General features: G+C 37.5%; 2 protein-coding genes across 10 annotated transcripts in view; one reads left to right on the top strand and one right to left on the bottom strand.

Moving 5' to 3' along the window:
* The window catches only part of NUDT6 (nudix hydrolase 6), a 30,732-nt gene extending 14,804 nt beyond the window's left edge, over positions 1–15,928 (bottom strand). For both annotated transcript variants that reach the window (XM_028102285.2, XM_028102284.2), the window contains exons 1-3: positions 15,639–15,928; positions 12,339–12,542; positions 8,301–8,356 (exon numbers count right to left, since the gene is read on the bottom strand). In XM_028102285.2, the coding sequence (XP_027958086.1) occupies positions 8,301–8,356; positions 12,339–12,542; positions 15,639–15,873 (495 nt within the window). In that variant the 5' untranslated portion in view covers positions 15,874–15,928. The remainder of the gene's footprint in view (positions 1–8,300; positions 8,357–12,338; positions 12,543–15,638) is intronic.
* A 480-nt stretch (positions 15,929–16,408) lies between these two features.
* The window catches only part of AFG2A (AAA ATPase AFG2A), a 328,111-nt gene continuing 321,142 nt past the window's right edge, over positions 16,409–23,377 (top strand). For all 8 annotated transcript variants that reach the window (XR_015767779.1, XM_028102266.2, XM_088021049.1 and 5 more), the window contains exons 1-3: positions 16,409–16,611; positions 21,602–21,723; positions 22,773–22,930. Coding sequence is in view for 7 of the 8 variants with exons in the window: in XM_028102266.2 (XP_027958067.1) it covers positions 16,449–16,611; positions 21,602–21,723; positions 22,773–22,930 (443 nt within the window). In the remaining variant the exon portion in view is untranslated. The remainder of the gene's footprint in view (positions 16,612–21,601; positions 21,724–22,772; positions 22,931–23,377) is intronic.

Here is a 23,377-nt window from a genome sequence, read left to right as displayed (position 1 = left end):
TGACTGGAGTAGCACTTTTCATTTCCTTTTAGGATTACTCCTTTAGCATTCACAACTTGGCTGTTTTGTGTCAGAGGTCTAATTTTCAGTCTGTCTTGGGTTTCAACATGCCTTACTAAGCTTAATCATTTCTAACTTTTGATTTAAAGTGAGAGATGTGTGACATTTCCTTTCATTTGAACACTTAAAGGCCACTGCAGGGTTATTAGCCTAATTTCAAGATTGTTGTGACTCAGGGAATAGGAAGGCCCGAGGGGACAGAGAGACAGAGAGGTGGCGGGTGGAGTGGGGGGAACAGGAGAATGGCTGGGAGGTGGAGTAGTCAGAACACACACAACATTTATCGACTAGGTTTGTGGTCCTATATGGGCACAGGGTGTGGTGCCCCAAAACAATTACAATAATAACATCAAAGATCACTGATCACAGATCACCATAATAAATATAGTAATAATGATAAAGTTTGAAATATTGTGAGAATTGCCAAAATGTGAAAAGAGACACAAAGTGAGCAAATGCTGTTGGACAAATGGCACTGACAGATGCTTGATGGAGGGTTGCCATAAACCTTCCATTTGTAAAAAAACCACAGTATCTGGGAATACAATAAAGCAAAGCACAATAAAAAGAGGTCTGCCTGTACATAGTTTTGACTATTGCCCTGTTTTAAAAGTATAACTCAACTCAATTCTTTCCTTTTGAACTGCTGTAATACATATCACTATAGAAACTGATTTCTACAAACTGAACCTGTTAAATCATTTGTCTTGGCAGATTTTATAAGGAAAAAAATAACTCACCCAAAAAAAATCACATTGTATAGGTTTGGGGTAAGAGCGTTCAGCCATAGCTGCCAGGGAAGCTCCTTCTTTTCTTTTTTTTTGACTGCAACCCAATTTTTAAATTATTTGACCTAGGTTTGTTCATGAATTTCTATATTTTAATAAACAAGTAACTACATAGATTCTTATTTGATAGCTCAACCAACGCTGAAAAACTGCTTAGAGTGGAGCAATCATGTTAGTCTGGCTGTTAAAATAAAAACAAGAGATGAAAATTGTTAAAGAGGAAGGGAAAAAATTATTTTATCAGGGAAACAAGCTCAGAATGGCTACGTTGCAATTGAATATCCCTTAGCTGGTCAAGTTGGCAGACGCTGATAATAATTTGGCTTTCAAATGTCATACACACACATACAAAGTAAAAAAATGAGAATAAAGAATCAGAGGTATATGTCTCTACATATAGAACCCTATTCTTCTCTAAATGATACATCCTGTACCAAAATGGAGTATGTTTACATAATTAATAATATAACTTCCTTCCAAAAGGTAACTTAGGTACAGAGAATAAGAGAACTTATGTTCCCCATGTTCTATAAAATGTTAACTTCAGTTACTAAGTGTAGAATTTGGGGCACAACTGAAGTTTAACATTTTCTGAAACAACTAAATTCAAACTTTTCCACTAAAAGACATACACATATTCACACTCCATGAACTGCACCAGACAAAAAGCTCTCTGGGTGTTTATCTTCCATTCCTTTTTTTTTGAGAGAGATTGAGAGAGCATGCATGTACACACTTGCGTGCATGAGTTCGGGGAGGGGCAGAGGAAGAGAAAGAATCTTAAGCAGGCTCCATGCCCAGTGTGGAGCCCAAAGCAGGGCTCAATCTCATGACCTGAGCCAAAATCAAAAGTTGGATGCTTAACTGAGCCACCCAGGCACCCCTATCTTCCATTCCTAAAGTGGTATCAGAGAAGTCCTCACTTCCAAATAGTTTATTTCAAAGAATGGTGAACTGACCCAGATCTAGACATGTGAAGAATATAGATCATTATGATTCAACTATTATCATGTCTTAACTCCTCCAACCTCTTTGGCCTATGAAAGACAACTGGTGTGTGTTACTCTTCCTATTTTTCAACTACTTCATCCCTGTCAACTATTTATACTGATGATACCTAAAATTATTTTCCTTTTATCCTTTATGTTTTTAGAACATTGTGCTCAGTTCTCTTTCATATGTTTGGTATGTACCTATTTTTCTTGGAGTGGCACTGTGCTATATGGCATGACTCTACAGAGGACAATTCTATAGAATAGCTAGAATTGCAGCTGTATGGAAAGTCCCCCTTCGCCCCCATTAAACCTCTTAAAGAGACCAGTGGGGCTAGGCCATGCAATCCTAGACTCAGAATATCAGTATCTTCCTTGTACCCACTCCTGCAGATGAAAGCCACTGCCCAGAGCTTTAAAGTACTGTGGGTCATGATGGCAGAAATTGTAAAAAGAAATTCATTAATTAATACGCTTCAACTCACACACCTTTTTCGTATGCAGTAACTCATCAGGAGGAGTGAGAAGAAATGTCTGGGTACTCCCACTTAAACATCTCTTTCAACTTCACCTCATACTCTCTGTAATGAATTCATTATTTCCCCTCTACCAATATCCCTGTATCTGTAGAGATACGATTATTCTAGTCCCACCCTCAACTCAAAATACCAAATGATTTAAAACTCATTCTTTTTCTTAACTGACAAATTTAATGTCATCAAATCTAACATTTAGGAGTGGACCAGATTTGTGACATCAATGCATAAGGTGAAGAGATGGAGGTGAGGAGGTGAAATAGTACCTGACTTATTTCTTTTCTCATTGTATGTCAAGACTTACAGACTGTTTTTAAAGGCTTTAAAGGCTTAAAAATTGTTAAAGACTGGGAAGGTCAAAAGAAAGCCAGAGTAGCAATACTCATATTGGACAATTAGACTTTAAAATAGACACTGTAACAAGAACAAAGAATGACACTATATGATAATAAAGGGGACAATCCAACAAGAAGATATAATGATTGTAAATATTTATTCCCCCAACATGGGACATCCAAATACATAAAAGAGTTAATAACAAATATAAAGGAACTAATCAATAATAATACAATAATGGTAGGGGACTTTAACACCTCACTTACATCAATGGACAGATCATCTAAACAGAAACTCAACAAGGAAACATTGCCTTTGAATGATACCCTGGACCAGATGGATTTAACAAATACATTCAGAACAGCCATCCTAAAACAGAATACACATTCTTTTCAAGTGCACATGGAACATCCTACAGAATAGATCGCATATTAGGCCACAAAATAAGCCTCAACAAATTTAAAAAGACCGAAGTTATACCGTATGTCTTTTCTGACCACAATGGTACAAGACTACAAGTCAACCACAAGAAAAACTCTGGAAAGACTACATATACATGGAGGTTAAATAACAGGCTACTAAACAATGAATAGGTCAACCAGGAAATAAAAGAACAAAAGAGTAAATGGAAACAAATTGAAAACAAAGGCTCAAAACCTTTGGGATGCAGCAAACGTGGTTCTAAATAGGAAGTTTATAGCAATATAGGCCACCTCAAGAAGCAAGAAAAATCTCAAACAACCTAACCTTACACATAAAGGAGCTAGAAAAAGAACAAGAAACAAAACCTAGTTTACTGAATTAATGTTGAAGCCTCTTATTCTCCTAAGCCAAAAGAAGACATTACTTTGTTGCTATTTTTAATTAACACTTATAAAGACAGAAATGGAATGATAAGCTCAAATGAATAAATAAACCAGTAGCACATGGACAAAAAAGAAACAAAAAAAACAAAACCTAAAACCAGCAGAAGGAGGGCAATAATAAAGATTAGAGCAGAAATAAATGATACAGAAACTAAAAAAACAGATCAATGAAACCAGAAACTGATTCTTTGAAAAAACTAATAAATTGATAAACTTCTAGCCAGATGTGTCAAGAAAAAAAGAGAAAGGACCCAAATAAATAAAATCACAAATGAGAGAGGAGATATAACAACCAACACCACAGAAATACAATCATAAAAGAAAAAGAACAGAAAAGAATATCCAGTCCCTGGATGGAGTCCCGCATCGGGCTCCCTGCTCGGCGGGGAGTCTGCTTCTCCCTCTGACCCTCCCCCCTCTCATGTGCTCTAATAAATAAAATCTTTAAAAAAAAAAAAGAAAACAATCCCATTTACAACTGCACCCAAAATAGGGGCACCTGAGTGGCTCAGTCGGTTAAGTGCCTGCCTTTGGCTCAGGTCATGATCCCAGGGTCCTGGGGAACAGGAAGCCTGCTTCTCCCTCTCCCACTCCCCCTGCTTAGGTTCCCTCTTGCTGTCTCTGTCAAAATAAATAAATAAAATCTTAAAAAAAAATAATTGCACCCAAAATAATAAGATACCTAGGAATAAACCTAACTAAAGAGGTGAAAGACCTGTACTCTGAAAACTGGCAGAAAACAATTATAAAAGAATATTATGAGCAATTATATGTCAACAAAATAGGCAATCTGGAAGAAATGAATGCATTTCTAGAAACATATAAACTACCAAAACTGAAACAGAAATAGAAAATATGAACAGACCCATAACCAGAAAAGAAATTGAATCAGTAATCAAAAATCTCCCAACAAACAAGAGTCCAGGGCCAGAAGGCCTCCAAGTGGAGGCCTACCAAACATTTAAAGAAGAATTAATACCTATCCTCTGAAACTGTTCCAAAAAATAGAAACGGAAGGAAAACTTCCAAACTCATTCTGAGGCCAGCATTACCTTGATCCCAAAACCAGACAAAGACCCCATCAAAAAGGAGAATTACAGAACAATATTACTGATGAACATAGATGCCAAAATACTCACCAAGATACTAGCTAATAGGGTCCAACAGGGCATTAAAAGGATTATTCACAATGAAGTGGGATTTATTCCTGGGCTGCAAGGGTGGTTCAACATCCGCAAATCAATTAATGTGATACACTTCATTAATAAAAGAAAGGACAAGAACCATATGATCCTCTCAACAGATGCAGAAAAGTCATCTGACAAAATATAGCATCTTTTCTTGATAAAAACTCTCCACCACACAATCTACACATTCAATGCAATCCCTATCAAAATACCATCAGCATTTCTCATAGAGCTGGAATCCTAAAATTTCTATGGAACCAGAAAAGACTCTGAATAGCCAAAGGAATATTGAAAAAGAAAACCAAAGTTGGAGGCATCACAATTCCAGACTTCAAGCTGTATTGCAAAGCTGTAATCATCAAGACAGTATGGTACTGGCACAAAAATAGACACAATGATCAATAGAACAGAATAGAGAACCTAGAAATGGACCCTCAACTCTACGGTCAACTAATTTTTGACAAAGCAGGAAAGAATATCCAATGGAAAAGAGACAGTCTCTTCAACAAATGGTGTTGGGAAAATTGGAGAGCCACATGCAGAAGCATGAAACTGGACCATTTCCTTACACCATCCACAAAAATAGACTCAAAATGGATGAAAGACCTGTGAGACAGGAATCCATCAAAATCCTAGAGGAGAACACAGGCAGTAGCAACTTCTTGCTAGACACGTCTCCAAAGGCAAGAGAAACAAACTATTTTTGGGACTTCATCAAGATAAAAGCTATTGCACAGCAAAGGAAACAGTCAACAAAACTAAAAGGCAACCTATGGAATGGGAGAACATATTTGCAAATTACATATCAGATAAAGACTACTATCCAAAAATCTCTAAAGAACTTATCAACACACCAAAACAAAAAAATCCAGTCAAGAAATGTGCAGAAGACATGCACAGAGATTTCTCTAAAGAAGACATCCAGGGCGCCTGGGTGGCTCAGTTGGTTAAGCGACTGCCTTCGGCTTAGGTCATGATCCTGGAGTCCCGGGATCGAGTCCCACATCGGGCTCCCTGCTCGGCAGGGAGTCTGCTTCTCCCTCTGACCCTCTTCCCTCTCATGCTACCTCTCATTCTCTCTCTCTAATAAATAAATAAAATCTTTAAAAAAAATTTAAAAAAATTAAAAAAAAAAATAAAGAAGACATCCAAATGGCCAACAGACACATGGAAAAAATACTCAACATCACTTGGCATCAGGGAAATAGAAATCAAAACCACAGTGATACCACCTCACATAGGTCAGAATGGCTAAAATAAAAAACTCAGGAAACAACAGATGCTGGCAAGGATATGGAGAAAGTGGAACCCTCTTGCATTGCTGGTGGGAATACAAACTGGTGCAGCCACTCTGGAAAACAGTATGAAGGTTCCTCAAAAAGTTAAAAATAAAGCTACCCTATGACCCAGTAAGTGCACTACTAGGTATTTACCCAAAGGATACAAACATAGTGATTCAAAGGGGCACATGCACCCCAATGTTTATAGCAGCAATGTCCACAATAGCCAAAATATGGGAAGAACCCAGATACCCACAGATGGATGAATGGACAAAGAAACACACACACACACACACACACACACACACACACACACACACACACACACACACACAATGGAATATTATGCAGCCATCAAAAAATGAAATCTTGCCATTTGCAACGACGTGGATGGAACTAGAAGGTATTATGCTAAGTGAAATAAGTCAATCAGAGAAAGACAATTATCATATGATCCACTGATATGTGGAATTTGAGAAACAGCAGAGGATCATAGGAGAAGAGAGGAAAAAATGAAACAAGACAAAAGCAGAGAGGGAGACCCTTAATCTCAGGAAACAAACTGAGGGTTGCTGGAGTGGAGGCGGGTGGGAGGGATGGGGTGGCTGGGTGATGGACATTGGAGAGGGTATGTGTTGTGGTAAGCACTGTGTATTGTGTAAGACTGATGAATCACAGACCTGTACCCCTGAAAAAATAATACATTATATGTTAATAATAAAAAAATTTTATGGTTCATCAATGTAATTACTCCTACACAAACATAGTTAATTCTTTTCTCCGTTATACTTATCCAGGAAAAATTCTAATCTAGTTAAACCTGAGTATTTGCCTTTTTTTGTGCCTGAGCAGCTGAAAATTCTTTGAGAAAGTCACAGAACTCTTTTTGATTCCTCTCATTTTCAATAATACCCACAAATCTAAGAGGACATTTAACACCATTTGTCAATCTTACTATACTTCCCTAGTTGCCTTCATTTTCTGAGATGAATATTTTATACCTTCTCTTCTATCCTCACATCTATAAATAACCTCTCCTCTCCCATCTTTCTCAGTTGGTGACTCTTCCTGCTATTTCTTTGAGGGAAATGGAAGTGCTCAGATAGGAGCTCCCATGTTGTCCCATCACTAAATCTGTATATCTCCACAAATCTTATTTTTTGTTTTTCCTCTTTTAAGAATGAAAATAACTGTCCCTCTCTCTTTCACAGCTAGTCTTTCCATTCCTGCTTTGGATTTTTATCCTCTTTTACCTTTTTTAATCTATTACTCTTCTGCATTTATCTTTCTCATTCCTTCATTATCAGTTTATTCTTCCCTACTAAATATTTCCATTCAGTTATAAACTTGCATTAGTATCTGTTGTTAAAAATTCATCTATTAATCTCAAATACCCTCATTACTACTGCATTTATCTTCTTCCCTTATAGCAAAACTTCTTAAATAAATTGTTCTCTAACTACTATCTCATTGTTTCCAATCAGGACATAGAGGCACACAATGAATTAAACAAGGAAATTTTAAAATAAAGAATTATTAAGTCACAATATGAGTAATGATAAGATCTAGGAAAAGTCCATAGGGCTGTAAGAGAGATCCAAAGAAGTAAAAACTTGAAAGGTCAGCTGTTTTAACAACCTTTGTATTCTCAGCACTTGGCTCAGAATGGGAGTTAATGAATGCTGAATGAATGGAAGAATTTCTTGACAGTCTGAGAAACACAGTTGTCTTCCCACCTAAATATAGCCATTTATAATTTTTCTGCAGCCATAATATAATAGTGAGCAACATGAGGTTATCCTGACATTTTCAAAGCCTCCATAGGTATTTTTGGAATTAAATAAATATCCTAATAATCCATAACTGCTTAGAAAGAACTTTTAAAATATCTCTCTGTAATTCCTTGAGCATATAAAAATTTCTGCATTTTATTTTTCTCTAGGGAGAACTGAAAATTTTAGAAAGCAATTTACAAAGCAGAAGCAACTTAAACAAAACAAACAATGAAAGAAAAAAGAGGCAAACAAAACAACAGACTTTTAACTATAGAGAATAAACTGGTGGTTACCAGAGGGGAGTAAGTGAAGGGATGGGTGAAATTGAGGAAGGGAATTAAGAGTACACTTACTGTGATGAGCACTGAGTAAATATAGACTTGCTGAATCACTATATTGCATACCTAAAACTAATATAACACTGTAGGTTAATTATACTAAAATTAAAAAAAGATTTTTTTAAAAGCAGAAGCAACTTACTTTATTTCGATCTTGTACAACCAATATTTTCCTAGTATTTTCATCAAATACAGCTCCTGTTGGGGGAAAAGTAAAAGATAATTGAGAAATAGTAATTTCATTCACCTTAGACTCCTCCATGCGCCTATCTGTGGTCATCAAAATCGTACCCATCCTGGAAGGCCTAGTTCAAGTACCACTTCATCCCTGACCACTTTTAAAATCTCTCCAGTAATAAAATGACTGTTCAGTTATTCACATTCTTTTAACAACTTGGAATACTAATGATGGTTCTAGCACATGCTAAGTTGTAGGATAATCAGCTGCATAAGCTTCTTCTCTAGATTATCTATTCCTGATGGTACATTGTTAAATAAATTAATCTTTCGCTTTCTATCCTTCTGTAGCATTTATTTTAATGTCAAATCTTAAGTGCTTAAAAATATTTATTGAATAAATGAAGTGACTTTTCCATTCTCATTTTTATTCCTTGAATCACTATGTATATAGAACATGGGTTGTGCCTCTGATGCTCTCTCAAATATCTCAATATTCAGTTCAGGATCTCACTGAAGTCACTTACTTTTTTTTTTTTTTTTTTAACCCCGTGTGCATATGACTTTATAACATACCAATACATTGCTTTGGGATAATTGTTTATTTTATATATGTCCTAAGTTCTAATCCTTTTCTTTTATTCATACATTCAATATACACACTGCAAGCACACTCTGCATTTGGCTAGACGTTAGGGACTCAAATAAATAAGATTTATTTGTTTTTGACAATCCTGGGTCAAAAACATAAGTGACACCTTAATGATTTGTATTAATTCCTTTAAATGCTATAATTTAAAAATATTTATATTTACATAATGTGAGGAAATATTGTTAAAAAGATATTTTCTACATACCCTTTCAATAGTAATTGAGTTCTTATATATAATACATATGGGTTCTCTATATATTATTTGAACCCTGTTATGTGTCAGGCATTTTTCTAGGTGCTAGGGACATAGTGGTAAACAAAACAAAATTCCCTATCCTCAGTGGGCTCACATTCTGGTGTGTATGAGAAGGTAACAAACAAATAGAAAACAAATTATATAGAACATGAGGTGACAATGCTATGTAGAAATAAAATATAGAAAGGGATAGGTATATATAATACAAGGAAGGACAAATTTCTCTGAAATGAAAACTCCACATTTTAGTGTTTAAAAAAAAAGAAGGAAAACCACTAAGTGAGATATAATTAACATTAATGTTGGCTTCCATTGGAAAACATAAACTATAATTTAATTGGACTTTATAAGGGTTAGAATGCCAAAGAAATGCCAAGGAAATCTACTTTTAAATTTTAATAATTTGTCATTACTCAAATTGCAATTTTCCCTAATGAATTATAAACATGAGCAAAATATTTACTTCAAAGACAAAACCAGCATGGATAAGGCACAATGTGAGCGACCCCTGCTGGTCACAACTTAAATGGCAAATAAACACAGATCAGGGATTAGAGATTTTTATTATAATATGATTAGTCAAGGTACTGTGCTAAGTGCTTTATGTGCATCATCTCAGGTATTCTTCACAATAATCGTGTGAGTGGTATCATTTTGAGTGCCCAAGTTCACACAGCCCTAAAACTGTCTGTCTGGATTCTCAGCTGGTATTCTCACTGTGCAACCGTGTCCCTTCCCCACACAATTGTGTTCTCTGGGGACTTGAGTTTCTACTTGAAGAGCTACCTAATCATTCAAGAAATATTTATTGAGTATCTGCTTTATGCCAGACACTGTCTTTAACCTGACAACACAGTGGTGGAAAAGACAAATAAAATACCTGCCTTCATGGAGTTTATATTATTGTGGGGGAAATTAAGTACATGATATAATTTCAGATTGTGGTGGGTGCTATATAGAAAAACAGACCTGGATAAAGGGACCATGAATGATGCAGGAGGACTGTATTTTAGACAGGAAGGTGGGGAGAATTTTGAGAAGATGTTGGAGCAGAAACTTCAGCTCTAAAAAGCTAGATAAACAAAGCCCTGGGAAAGAGTACTACAGGAAGACGAGCCAATAGGTGTGAAAGCTCTGAGGCAGATACAATCTTGTTGTGTTTAAAGAACAGTAACAAAACCATAGCTCACTCCATTCCAGTGTGGGGAAGGAAAGATTTTTCCTCTAATACTTAGGTTCTATGTCTAGGGCTGTGAACTGAACTGACAGAAGACAGATTAATGGAGAAAAAAAGTGTGTATATATATATGTGTATATATATATATATATTTTTTTATTATATTTACATGGCCTGGGGGTGGTGATGGAAGAATTGATTAAAAGAATTGAAAATCCCAAAAAAGTGGTTAAGCCCAGGGGCATATATACCATTTCAACAAAGAGCAATACATTATGGAGACATGACAAGACAAAAGAAAAAGAGGTTTGGGATAAGGAGGTAAATGGTGGAAAAATGATTAGGACATATACGGGGGAAATTAATGGAATACAAGAGTTATTTTAATAAGGTTTATTTGTACAGACTCATCTTGGTGTCAACTCCCCATCTTCTATAAGAATGTCTCCTCTTCCTGGTACAAAAAATGTATGCCCTGCTTTAAGGTAAAAAAGGGGAGGCAGAGGACCCTTCCTGTATCTAGTGTTTCTCGAACTCAAAATAATCAATATGCCAATGTGGTATATTTTGTGGTGGTATGTTCACCAGCCACATCTACCTTCTGCTGCTTATAACAGTAAATGTCAATTACTTTCCCTTCACCTAAAAAACACTATACCTTTCCAGAAAATTTCTTACATGATTTCATTACCACCCCTAATAGCCACTTCATATCCTAGTTATACTTCAAGACTTCAAGTTCCAGATCTCTCATTGCCTGAACTCCTATGGTATATCTTAACTATTATACATACTATTTAGTTATAAACAAGTGCTTCATAGTATACTCTATATGCATATATTACCAATTCTGTAGTAATAACTGGATTTAAAAGTCTAATTTAAAAGTCTATACCAATGAATTAATAATTATCTGCATGACTTTCTAATGAAGTGTGAGGGTGCTATCAAATTACCAGTCTTTTGAAGTAGAGCTGAATGGAAATTTCTAAATGCCTCTACTTGTTACAAGGGAGTGAGATCATGGATAGAGAAAACATTAGACATCCTTGAACAACTCCTTTTTAACTTCAAAGGTGCAAACTACCTTTAAAAACGCTTTTAAATTATATGAAGGCAAATAAAATTAAATTACTAGCTTATATATAATACTGCTTTTATTTAAGTCATAAGGACTTACTATTTCAGTTTTTTTTTACCCCTGGTTCTCAAAGGATGGTTCAGGGACCAGCATTAACATTAGCAGTAGCAGCAGAGAATTTATTAGAAATGCAAATTTTCTGGCAACCCACACCAACTGAATCAGAAACTCTTAGATGTGGGGCCCAGCAGTGGTGTTTTCAGCAAACTCTCCAGGTAATTTTGACGCACTCTACAATTTGAGAACTCCAGTCTTAACCTAAAGCAAATCTCTCAAGACCATGTCTTTGAAGTTAATCAGTGTCTTGAAAAGTCCATAATATACTTAAATCATGCTATCTTAAGCAACTGTTTGGCACCATAACTTAATGTAATTATCTTTAAGAAGTAATGTCCAAATAAAAAATCTGCTTTGCTTTACCTTAAATTTAACCTAAAAGTTATCTTTTATTTTACACATTCACATAATTAGTACTAATATGTTTTACCATAATGATTTAGCCCCTGAGCCCAATTCAGTGTTACCATTTGAGTACTGAAGTTCAAATACCTCTATAAAAGTGTTCAAAGGTATCCTCTTAAACACCAAACTTGTTTGGTGTGCTGCCCTCTGCTGATTCATAAGGCAAACTTCATCTATTTAAAGCACTCCTTAATAATCCCAAGGATAAACATTTTATCAAGCTACTCATTACACATGAATAAACTATCACTTAGCTGTAAGAAAAAATTGGCTGAACCTCTAAAAGGTTAATTTTATTGTTAGTTTGAAACTGACCTGCAACTCCTACTTGATGTGTAGCATATCCTGGTAATCTGCTGGGTCCCTCTCCCAGCCACAGTGTCAGCGTGGATGAATCCGATTCTGCATGGTGAAAGCGGAAACCCAGGGAAGCAGCAGGGGCAATAAATCGGCTTTGGAGGATGGGAATATGCAGCCATACCGCTATCCTACCTTCTGATCTCCACTGTTGTACTGCAGCTAAAATGCAGATGAGGATAAAAATCTGTAAACATTTTCCAGTGAAAGGAGTGGAAGATCTCAGGTGTTACCTCTTCTAAAAAGCCATCCTAAAACATCCACCTCCCTTAGTAGTTAGCTTGGAAGCGATGGGGGAGAGGAATCCTAAAACGCTCTGGTTCACATCAACAGCATGGGAACTATCATGTTTTACTGTAATTAGTACCTTGCTTATGTGATTTTTCCATCAGACTGAATTCCTTGAGAATAGTCAGTATAGTCAGTATATCCATATCACCTGACCACAATGCTTGGCACATAACTGGTGCTCAATATTTGTAGAATGAACAAAAAAATTCAATTTAAATAAAATACCATTTTAATGCTGTTCCTTTTAACATCCTTAGTTTTAATCTTTATAAATGACTATTATGGGCTTCTACTTACACTTTCTTTAAGAGATGTTATAATTTTTTTGGCTTATAAATTTCACGGTGGTTAAAACTCTAACTTTGTTTTTAAATAATGTATACCAGTCCTAGAAAAAACTGAAAATATAATGAAGAAATCAAAACTTCATATCTTACTAGCATGCAGTAAGTAAAATTTTTGTAAGTAAGTAAAAATTTTGACATTTTTCCATGAATATAATTTTGGAATTATCACACCATATATAATTTACAGCATATCTTTTACTACTTATTATAAACATTTTGCTGTCATCAAAATTAATGAACGTAAACTTTTAATGACTGCTTAATTTTCCTCAGATAGGTACACCAAAAGCTACTTAACCAACCTCTTACTCCTACTCCTAAATACCAAGATGAACGTAGATTTTTCTGTTTTTGACTTCTGCAAATTCTCTTATTTTATTACCTAAGATTGAGCCAGAAGAAAAAGATTCTAACATTTGGTCCTTACTAAGTTCTAGACACTCTACATATATTATCTCATTACGTTCTCACAACCTGAAAGGCAAGTATTATCGCCCCTAATTTATGGGTGAATAATATTGCAGTCTTAGAAAAACTTCTCAGATCACTTTCTCCATCCATCACCTCACTTAATCTTTAAAATAATCTTGCAAATTGTGTGCGTGGGTGGTGGGAAGGTTTGATTATTTATTTAATGGTTAAATTTCTTTTCCCCCTCTTCTCCAGCTGTGCAGTAAGTGACTCCCCCGTTGAGGACCCTGTTCTCTACCTCTTTAAAAGGCAGTGGGTCTAATACAGTGACAAACACATGGGAGCCTTTCATAAAAGCTTCTTGATTTGGGGCTATGGAGTCAGATCCTTCTCGCCCGCCTCTTTCTCTGATTTAAATCTTTTTAAAATTGATGTACAATTACATAAAGTGAAGCACACAAATCTTAAGTGTACATTTAATGAGTTCTGACATATGCATACACCTATGTAACACACTCCAATAAAGACTAAAGAACATTTCTATTATCTCAGAAAGTTCACATATCCTCCCTAGTCATTCTAATCAAGTGAAAAAGCTAGTTTGACTTAATAACAAAATTTGCACTAGCTCTTAGAGGCAGCATAATGCATTAAGAACAGATTCTAGAGCCAAGGGAAGTTACTTATCTCTCTGTGCCTCAGTACCATCACCTTTAAAGTAAAGGTAACAGTATCTACCCCAGAGTTGTTATGAGGATTAAATGAATTAATATTTGCAAAGTTCTTAAAAGTGTTTAGCAATAGGAATTCATAAATGCAATATGTTTTATTAAAACATTAAAATGTTTATTAAAAACTATAAAAAGTATATGGTACTACACAGATTATAAATTAGTTTCCTATAATTTATCTTCGAGCACATGTATCCAGTAAAGTAATTAGGGTTGGCATTATTTATGTACGCAACGTAAGAGGCAAATATTTTTAGTGGTGGTTTGCCTTCTACCCAACTAAGCACCTGTCAGAATCTGGGGCTTGAAACCCGGATGTGTGACTCTAAACCCAACCCTCAAGCTTTGACTTTCTAAGAAAGTGCTTTAACCACCTGGCTACTGATGAGTGACAAGTGTGTGCAATAAATACCTGTATCTTCCTATACTACACATAGGTAGATATATTAGAGGATGAATTTTGACTTGATTCTCCTACTGTTGATATTGTTGGAGTCAGCAATTATTCACAAGTAGGAGAGAAAATGCAGTGAAGAGGTAGTTTGGGAAGGAGAATGATTAAAGAATGAAATAACTAGCTCAATTATATTGACAAGTGATGCTCACTTGCTTTATTAATAGCTCAATAGGATAAAGATTATCTGAAGTTTCTTTTTAGAGTGAGAGAATCTTTCCATGGCTAAATTTCCGTACTAGGCCTTCAATTCTAATAGAAGAACCATCAGGGGCAGTGTGAAAAAAACCCAACCAAATCACGGGCTTCTCTCAAACTGAAGGCTTCTCCAACCAAGCTTTCTTTCCTCTTTGGACTTAGGTTCAAGGAGAGTGAGAGTTTTCTTATTGAAGACTGAAACCGCCCACTACCCTCCCTTGTTAACCATAAAAGACTTATTGCTCTGTCTCTAGCAAACTCTAGTTCTTGATGCGTCAGCCTGACCTAATTTGTGTACAAAAATAACCACTTAGTATCTCTCTGGTCCACTCATTGTCCACCACCTGTATAGTTTTGTCTCGGGCAAAGTGCCCGCAGAACTAAGGCTCGGTAAATGATAGTAAATAATAATGAAATAATATTAACATTACTGAGCGTTAAGTATGTGGCAGAGACCGTGATATGCACTTTATATGCATTACCCAACTTAACCCTCAGCAATCCTATGCGATACTAACCGGTTTTATGGTAGGGGAAATGGTAGTTTACACAACTTGCCGAAGGTCACACACTAGAAAGTGCAGCAGAAACTAGGGCTGCCGATCTCAAAGTCTGGGATAGTTACCATTTCACCCAACCGCCCCAGAAACCTCCCAGCAAGGGACACAAGAACGAAAGGGGGCGAAATTGGTACGGGTCACACCTGCCCTCTCTCCCTAGGGCTCGGTACTTGATTCGCGGAGAGCGTGTCAGGTGAACAGGGGCCCCGGTTACTTCATTACAAAGTCTCCGGAGCCAGGGAACCCCTCGGCCCAGGAACACTTGCCCTGCAAGTCCCTCTGGAATGAGGCGGCGTCCAGGCGGTCCAGTGCGCCGAGCCGCGGAAGGCGCACTGAGACGCCCCCGAATCTGTCCAGCTCTCCCCGCAGTTCTTCCGCTCCGACAGGAGGGTTCCACCTGCAACCCGGACCGCCGGAAGCCCAGTGGTGCCCCAGGAGCCTTGCGCTGCAGGTCCGCAAGAGCACAGCGCGCCAAAAACGTCCCGTTGGTAGTGGCAGCATTTACGCGTCCGCGTCCCACCACTAGCTCGGCCCCTAAAGTAACCCTCCTTTGAGTTCCAGAGCGGAGGTCTCTACCGTAAACTTTAGAAGAGTGCCACCCATCTATCTCGAGTTGGGCTGTTACCACTTTTTTTTTTTTTTTTTTTTTTTAGCTTTGTACGGAAGGGACCGCGCAGTCCTGTTCACCAGCTCCTCTCAGGAATTTGCCCGGTTTCAGGAAAGCCGGAGAGAAACTTTTCCACCGCTTTCTTTTTCTAGTTTAAGTCAACAGACGTTTGTTCAGGGATGGGATGGGAAAGGCGGGCAGAGATGCCAAAAAAATCCTTTCAGGAATTTACAATCTAAATGACGCTTGTGTCCACATAATCCGTCTTCCTTTGCAAAAGTCAGAACTTCTTCTTCCAAGATGGCGGGGTCTGAAAATGCTCGCGTCTCCCTTTTTCTACTGCGCTCCACTTGGGGTGTTACGGCGCAGGGCGGAGTCTCACTGACTTCTGCCCCGGAAGTTTTTCTTCCAGGGACCCGAGCACGTTGAGCCGGCTTTGCGGTAGCTTTTTCTAGGTTGCCTCCTGATCATGTCTTCCAAGAAGAACAGGAAACGGCTGAACCGAAGCGCAGAGAATGGTTCAACCTCGCCTTCTTCTGCTTCCTCTCCTTCGGGGCCCTCGGCTCCTTCTGCCGGGCCAGGCACGGCGGCAGCGGCCGGGATTCTGGTGGTGACCAACTTCTTAGAAAAGGGTAAATTGTTCTGGGTGGGAGACCTGAGGCCGAGGGGGCGCAGCCTGAGAAGAACGTAGACCTAGCGATGCCGCCTTTAAGGTGCAGAGGCATTTGAGAATTGGGCGAGACACGGGTGTGAGAATGGCACACAAGTTCGTACACCCGAAGCCGTGCCTGCATTGGAGAAGTTAGGCAGAAACGGCTTATCCGTGGATTAAGTCACGCTATCACTTTTGTAAATTGTTTTGAATTTGTAAGTTGCACTTGAAACGACTTTGCCTCGTTTAAGATTAACGACATATTTAACTGTAACATTGCTTAAAGGTAGCGAGCATGGGATATATATACACCAGAAAACTAAACACTCAGTAAAGATGTGGATACATCCTTCCTGAGAGATATCGCTGTGTCTCTAAGAATGAAAGGCTTTAGGGTTTTTTCCTTCTACTACACAGGTTCTGATATTTAATAACAGCTACCAGTTACATAGTATTGTTATCAGTAGGTTGGGTATGTCACATATCTCATTTAACTTTAATAGAAGCCCTGGAAGATGGGAATGTATTATTATGCCCATTTCACAGAAAAAGAATAGTTAATGTAATTGGCTCCAGGTTCCGCAGGTACCCAGTGGCAGGCGGTATTTGACTTTAAAGCCCTTATCCTAGATCACAGCTCCCTTGAGTTAGGAGAATGGATTTATCGGAAAAGTTAATTGGTAAAGCTTCTGTGTATTGAAGCTGTGTTATAGCTTTGAAAAAATGGAACACCAGTTAAACTGTGTGGCAAGAATTTTATGTCTAATGCACAACCTAATGACAATCTTAGAGTTAACACAGTGTTTTCAGTTTCATTTAGGGATCAGAGAATAATTTGTTCTGTCCTGAATATATAATCTCTTTTTCAACTGGATCCTTCCCTTGAAATTTAAACCTGATTTCTCTTACATCTTAAATCAAAACAAAAGTTCCACATTTTCTTCTTACCACCACCCTCTCTGTTTCCATCCTTTCATTGCCAAGTTTCTTTCTTTTTTTTTTTTTAAGATTTTATTTTTAAGTAATCTCCCAGCGTTGGACTTGAACTCAATACCCTGAGATCAAGAGTCGCATACTCTACTGACTGAGCCAGCCAGGTGTAGCTCATTGCCAAGTTTCATAAATGGAGTAGTCTCTGCCTACTCATCTGTCACCTACTCCTTAGCCTATTTAAGTTTTGACATCTATCCCATCATTCTATGGAAACTGTCCCTGTCATGGTCACTGATCATCTCCATGTTGATAAATATAATGGACAGTTTTTCTTTACTTCCCTTACTTGACCTCTCAGCAACTTTTGGCATTGTCTACCGTTTCCTTTTTCTTAAAACACTTTAATTTTGGGGGGCACCTGGGTGGCTCAGTAGGTTAAGCATCTGCCTTTGGCTCAGGTCATGATCCCAGGGTCCTGGGATCAAGCCCCTCATGGATCTCCCTGCTCAGTGGGAAATCTGCTTCTCTCTCCCCCCATGCCCCTCCACCTGGCTCATACTCTCTCTCGCTTCTCAAATAAATAATTAGAATCTTAAAAAAAACCAAACAAACCACACTTTAATTTTTGGCTATGTGCCATTAAACTTTCCTAGTTTTTCTCCATCCTTTTGTTGGTAGGTAGATTTTCAGTTTCCTTTGCAGGCTCATTTTCTCCTTGGCTGCCAAATGGCTAAGTTCCTCAATTCTTAGTCCTAAAACCCTCTTTTTCTCTGTATAAATCTTTCTTTGTCAAGTTCATCCAATGTCCAGAGTTTTCCATCTATACTTTCATCATTTTCTAATTTATATTTGTGACTTATACTATTTCTGAGTCTTGGTTCAGGTGCCTTCTAGGCCAATACTACTCAAACTCTGTAGGGAAAGTTTTTTAAAATATGATATATTGGGGTGCCTGGGTGGCTCAGTTGGTTAAGCAGCTGCCTTTGGCTCGGGTCATGATCCTAGGGTCCTGGGATTGAGCCCCGCATCGGGCTCCCTGCTCAGAGGGGAGTCTGCTTCTCCCTCTCCCTCTGCCCCTCCTGCAGCTTGTGCTCTCTCTCGCTGGCTCACTCTGTCTCTCAAAAAAAAAAAAAAAAAAAATATATATATATATATATATATGTCACAGCTTGGCACTGTTGTAAAATACAATAAAAAAGAAATTACTAGAAAAATAAGTTTAAAAATAGAAATTTTTATTGGATTTAGGAGATGTAGGATTACTCTGTCCAATTGTAATAAAAGCTACTAACCTCTTATTTGCTGTATTTATCCCATCATGAACCAGTAACAAATAGTTTGCTGACCACACTTTGTATAGCATTGTGCTGTACATCTTTTCTTGGATTTTTCTTTTTTTAACACTTTATTTTTTTTTAAGATTTATTTGCTTAGAGAGAAAACAAATGAGCTGCTGCTTGGTATAGCCTACTGCCCTGGGAGGTCTTGATCGTCTTATGTGGCCCCTTCTTGTCTCCTGCCATTTCGCCTGTACTCTTTTCTCAGATGCACAGTGCTGCCTTCTGTCCAGTACTTCTCTGTACAAGCTGTTCTCTTTGCCAGGAATTATCTTTTTTTCCTCTTTGTTTAGTTAATTCCTACTCTTCCTTTGGATCTAAATTTAAACATTACTTCTTTGGAGAAGCATTGTTTCTTCCAAATTAGATTCCACATAATAGGCTTTCTCAGCACTCTTAGTCATTCTTACATTGTATTAATCTTAGTTTACAGTTACACAGTTATTCAGTGATTGTTTAAGAACTCTCTCATCCTATTAGATTATAAGCTCTGTGAGTCCAAGGACCATCCACTTCTGTTCACTTTGTATCCCTAGTGCCTAACATATTATCTGCCATGTGTTGGGCACATAATAAATGTTTGTTGGATGAACAAATGAAGAGTGGGTGGTTGTTTGAAATTACCTTTACTAATCTGGCACATGAAGTGTTCAATAAATGTATAGTTAATTAATGGGGAGAGCGGATGCTGAGATGTATTTTTAAAGTACAGTATGGTGGAATGAGGACTGGTGAAAGGAATTGTTTGGAGGACAGCTTGAGTAGATTTGAATGCTGTAAGAGAACGCATGGAGATGTTTTAGGAAATAAGGTCAGTGGATGAGAATTTGATCGTGATCTTCATAGGGAGGAAGTGGAGGTGTTTAGAGAACCTGTGATTTGTCAAATCCTGGTGCATGGTGAATGTGCAGGATAGGATGGAAGGAAGAGAAGAAGAAAACCTAGAATATTGCCAAGGACTGAATACACCTGTGAGGTACTTATCAAGAGGGAAGGGTAATTCATTGAGGTTTAGGAAGAAAGAAATGGCAGACACTGAACCGTATGAGGTCATGAGAAGGATGCTTTGCTATTATTGATGAGTATGCTATGTAAGAGACCGAATGCTCATAGGAAAGTTGAATTTCTTTTCAGCCTCATTATGAAATATGCTTATTCTATAAATGCTCAGTACTGTTAATCTTAGCTCCATGAGATGCTTTGTTTTTCTAGATTTGTTCAGCTGATGAGAGAAGGAAAATACATATGTTGGGTAGTTAATTTGTAATGGCAAAAATAATTAGACATGGTTTTGCTTTTATTGACTTTGTTCCTTTTAAATTACAAAATATCTGTGTTTTTTTTTATTATGTTATGTTAATCACCATACATTCCATCATTAGTTTTTGATGTAGTGTTCCGTGATTCATTGTTTGCGTATAACACCCAGTGCTCCACGCAGAACGTGCCCTCTTTAATACCCATCACCAGGCTAACCCATCCTCTCACCCCCCTCCACTCCAGAACCCTCAGTTTGTTTTTCAGAGTCCATCGTCTCTCATGGTTCGTCTCCCCCTCCAACTTCCCCCCCTTCATTTTTCCCTTCCTGCTATCTTCTTTTTTTTAACATATAATGTATAATTTGTTTCAGAGGTACAGGTCTGTGATTCAACAGTCTTACAGAATTCACAGCACTCTTTTTTATTATTAAGGAACACTAATATTAGAGAACTATGATTATGGTATATGTGTCTAATAATAAATTTTATAACAAAGTTTGTGATGGGTTAAAATTTCGTGTCTCATGGATTTTAATGCTGAAAAGGAAAATAGTGTGTAGTCATCTACTATGTTCATTGATTTCATGGATATCTATTATGCAACTTCTATATTTGATGCACTCCTAGGCATTGGAGATACAGAGATGAATTTGACCCAGTTTGTGCCCAAAGCAGCATATGGTTTAGGAGAAAGTCAGACTATAAAATGAATGTATATTATGATGATAAATGCTAGTATCTGGGAGTATAGGGTGCTGGAAGAAGCAGAAGAAGGACCAAATGTGGACCTTGAGGAGGTGAGGGGGCAGGGTGGACATGTTAGCACATCATTTTCAGAGGTGTTGCCAGCGGGGCTGAATTCTTGTCCCCTTCCTTGGCCAAAAGTTGAAAACAATAATGGTCATTTTAGTCAGTGTGTGCTTACCTAAGGAATAAGACCTGTGTTATTATCTTACTCATGTATTCTTGGCATTAGAAAAGAAAAATCTGACTGGTATCCTGTGGATCAGAAGTGGAAATGTAATTTAACCCTCCAGAGTTAAATGCCAGTTCCCCAGCTCAAGTCTTTGAATACCAGTAGTCAACTCAACTAGAATCTGTAGCAAAAGGTTACTATGCAAGTATGAGAAGCCTATTTCATGTATGTTCAGTTTTTAAAGAAATTAGAGATATTTTTCTTAAAAGATGAAAACCAATACCTAGCCCATAAGACATCTTTTTTTAGTTAGCACTCATATTGTCAGTCAATGGACCCTCAAAAAGGTTTCGTTTTAAGTCTTTTTGTTAAAAAAAGGAGGATTGGAACTGTGGTTTCTCTAGGGTATGGTAAGTGCATTCATGTGGTTATGTGGATAGAGGATTTTTATTTACTCCAAAGAAAGCAGACTTTAACTTCAGCTATAAAAGAGTATGAAAATAATTTTCTTTCCCTTTTTGGTAGATGACAAAGTTCCTAAAACATTCCAGAATTCCCTTGTTCAACTTGGACTCAACACTATGAAATCTGCAAATATATGTATAGGTCGACCCGTGTTGCTTACCAGTTTGGATGGAAAACAAGAGGTAAAAGAGTCTTTTTCATTTCCTTAGTTGAGAAAGATTTGAGATGTTTTTTATTTTAATTTTCAACAAAGCAGTAGTAAATGAAAAACTATATTTTAAAAGATCCTCCCATCTATATAAACCTTTCCTTCCTTTGATGTCTATGACTATACTGGGAATAGTAGCCCCTAAATGTCATAATGTAGAGAGTGGCCTTTCTTCCGGAGGTAGTGACACACATAGTATCAGCCCTAGCCCCCCGAGTCTGTTAAATTTTTTTTCACAGAAATGCTGTTTGGGAATATGAAAGTCATCTCTTTTGTGTACAAATATTTGATTGCCCTCCCTGTTTTCGGCTGTTTGTTCTCGCTGCTATTCATCTTACTTGAGGCTGGAAGCCCAGAACCTTTCCTGGTTCTGCCCTGCTTCTGGCCTCTGCTTCTGACATTTTTTCTGCTGCTTCATTAGCCAGGGTCCTCTCATCCAGTGGGATCCTCTGAAAATGATTTGAAATCTGTTATGTGCTGAATGGCATACCGCTCATTCTTTTCATTGTTCTTAAAAAGAAAAAAAAAGTCCTTTGCTGTGTCTTGTGGAAGACTACAAATGTATGAGCTCAGCCCACTATTTGGAACTGGAAGTCTTTGCTTCTCTCCCTTAACATTTAAGTCTGATGAGATCCAGGTTCTCATGAAGCTCTTGTGCCAGGTCCTTCACTATTTCCTGGATGTAGTTTACGTTCCAGGCTGGATTACCTTACAGTTAGTTTGTCTTTAGTATTTTTTCCTGTTTTCTTCTTATTACATGTTAATGCCTTTGTCTCTTTTCCTAAATTACCTTTCAAATCTTCAAATCGTTTTCACTGTGGGATCATTCCTAATCTTCACAAGAAGATATAATATTTATCTTAAAAGTTTTTTCTCTGACTTCTCAGATTGTAACTCCTTGGGGTTAAGGACTGTGTTTTGCAGATCCATATGCTTAGCTGTGCTTAGTTTTCTGCTTTATAAATTAATGATACTCTATGAATATTTATTTTCTCATATTTTAATTTCCTGTCTTCTGGGCAGGTCTATACGGCCTGGCCTGTGGCAGGATTTCCTGGAGGTAAGATTGGCCTGAGTGAAAAGACACAGAAGAATGTGGACGTGAAGGTTGGTGATGCCATCCAAGTCCAGCCATTGTTGGGTGCTCTGCTACAGGCTGAGGAAATGGACCTGGCACTCAGGTTTGGCTCTTTTCTTTGGTGACAGTCTGGATCAGTGCTGCCCAGTAGAAATAGAACAAGAGTCACAAATGTGAACCACATATGTAATTTTGCATTTTCTGGTAGTCACATTTAAGAAGGAAAATGAAATTGGTGAAATATTTGAAAAGTTTGAAAATATTTGAAAAGTTTGATACTTTTCAAACTACGTCTTGAAAATCCAGTGTGTATGTTACACTTGTAGTGCATCTCAATTTGGACTAGCCACATTTAAGCGCGTGATAGCCACACATGGCGAGTGGCTAGTGGTCTACTGTATTAGGCAGCACAAGCTAGATGAGTCCACCTAAGGTATGAACTAGAGACTCTCTAATGTCCTCTGGTTAGAGTATGCCCTGATATTTTAGGTGAGAGGAATTAGTATTGATGTATATTTAACAATAGTTTTTATCTTGTTTTACGGTGTAA

This window comes from Eumetopias jubatus, unplaced genomic scaffold (assembly GCF_037043125.1).
Source record: "Eumetopias jubatus isolate StellerSeaLion01/CBP00866 unplaced genomic scaffold, mEumJub1_p1.0 scaffold_2, whole genome shotgun sequence".
NCBI lineage: Eukaryota > Metazoa > Chordata > Mammalia > Carnivora > Otariidae > Eumetopias > Eumetopias jubatus.
The sequence above is the reverse complement of the archived record's forward strand: the minus strand, read 5'-3'. Positions and strand labels throughout refer to the sequence as shown.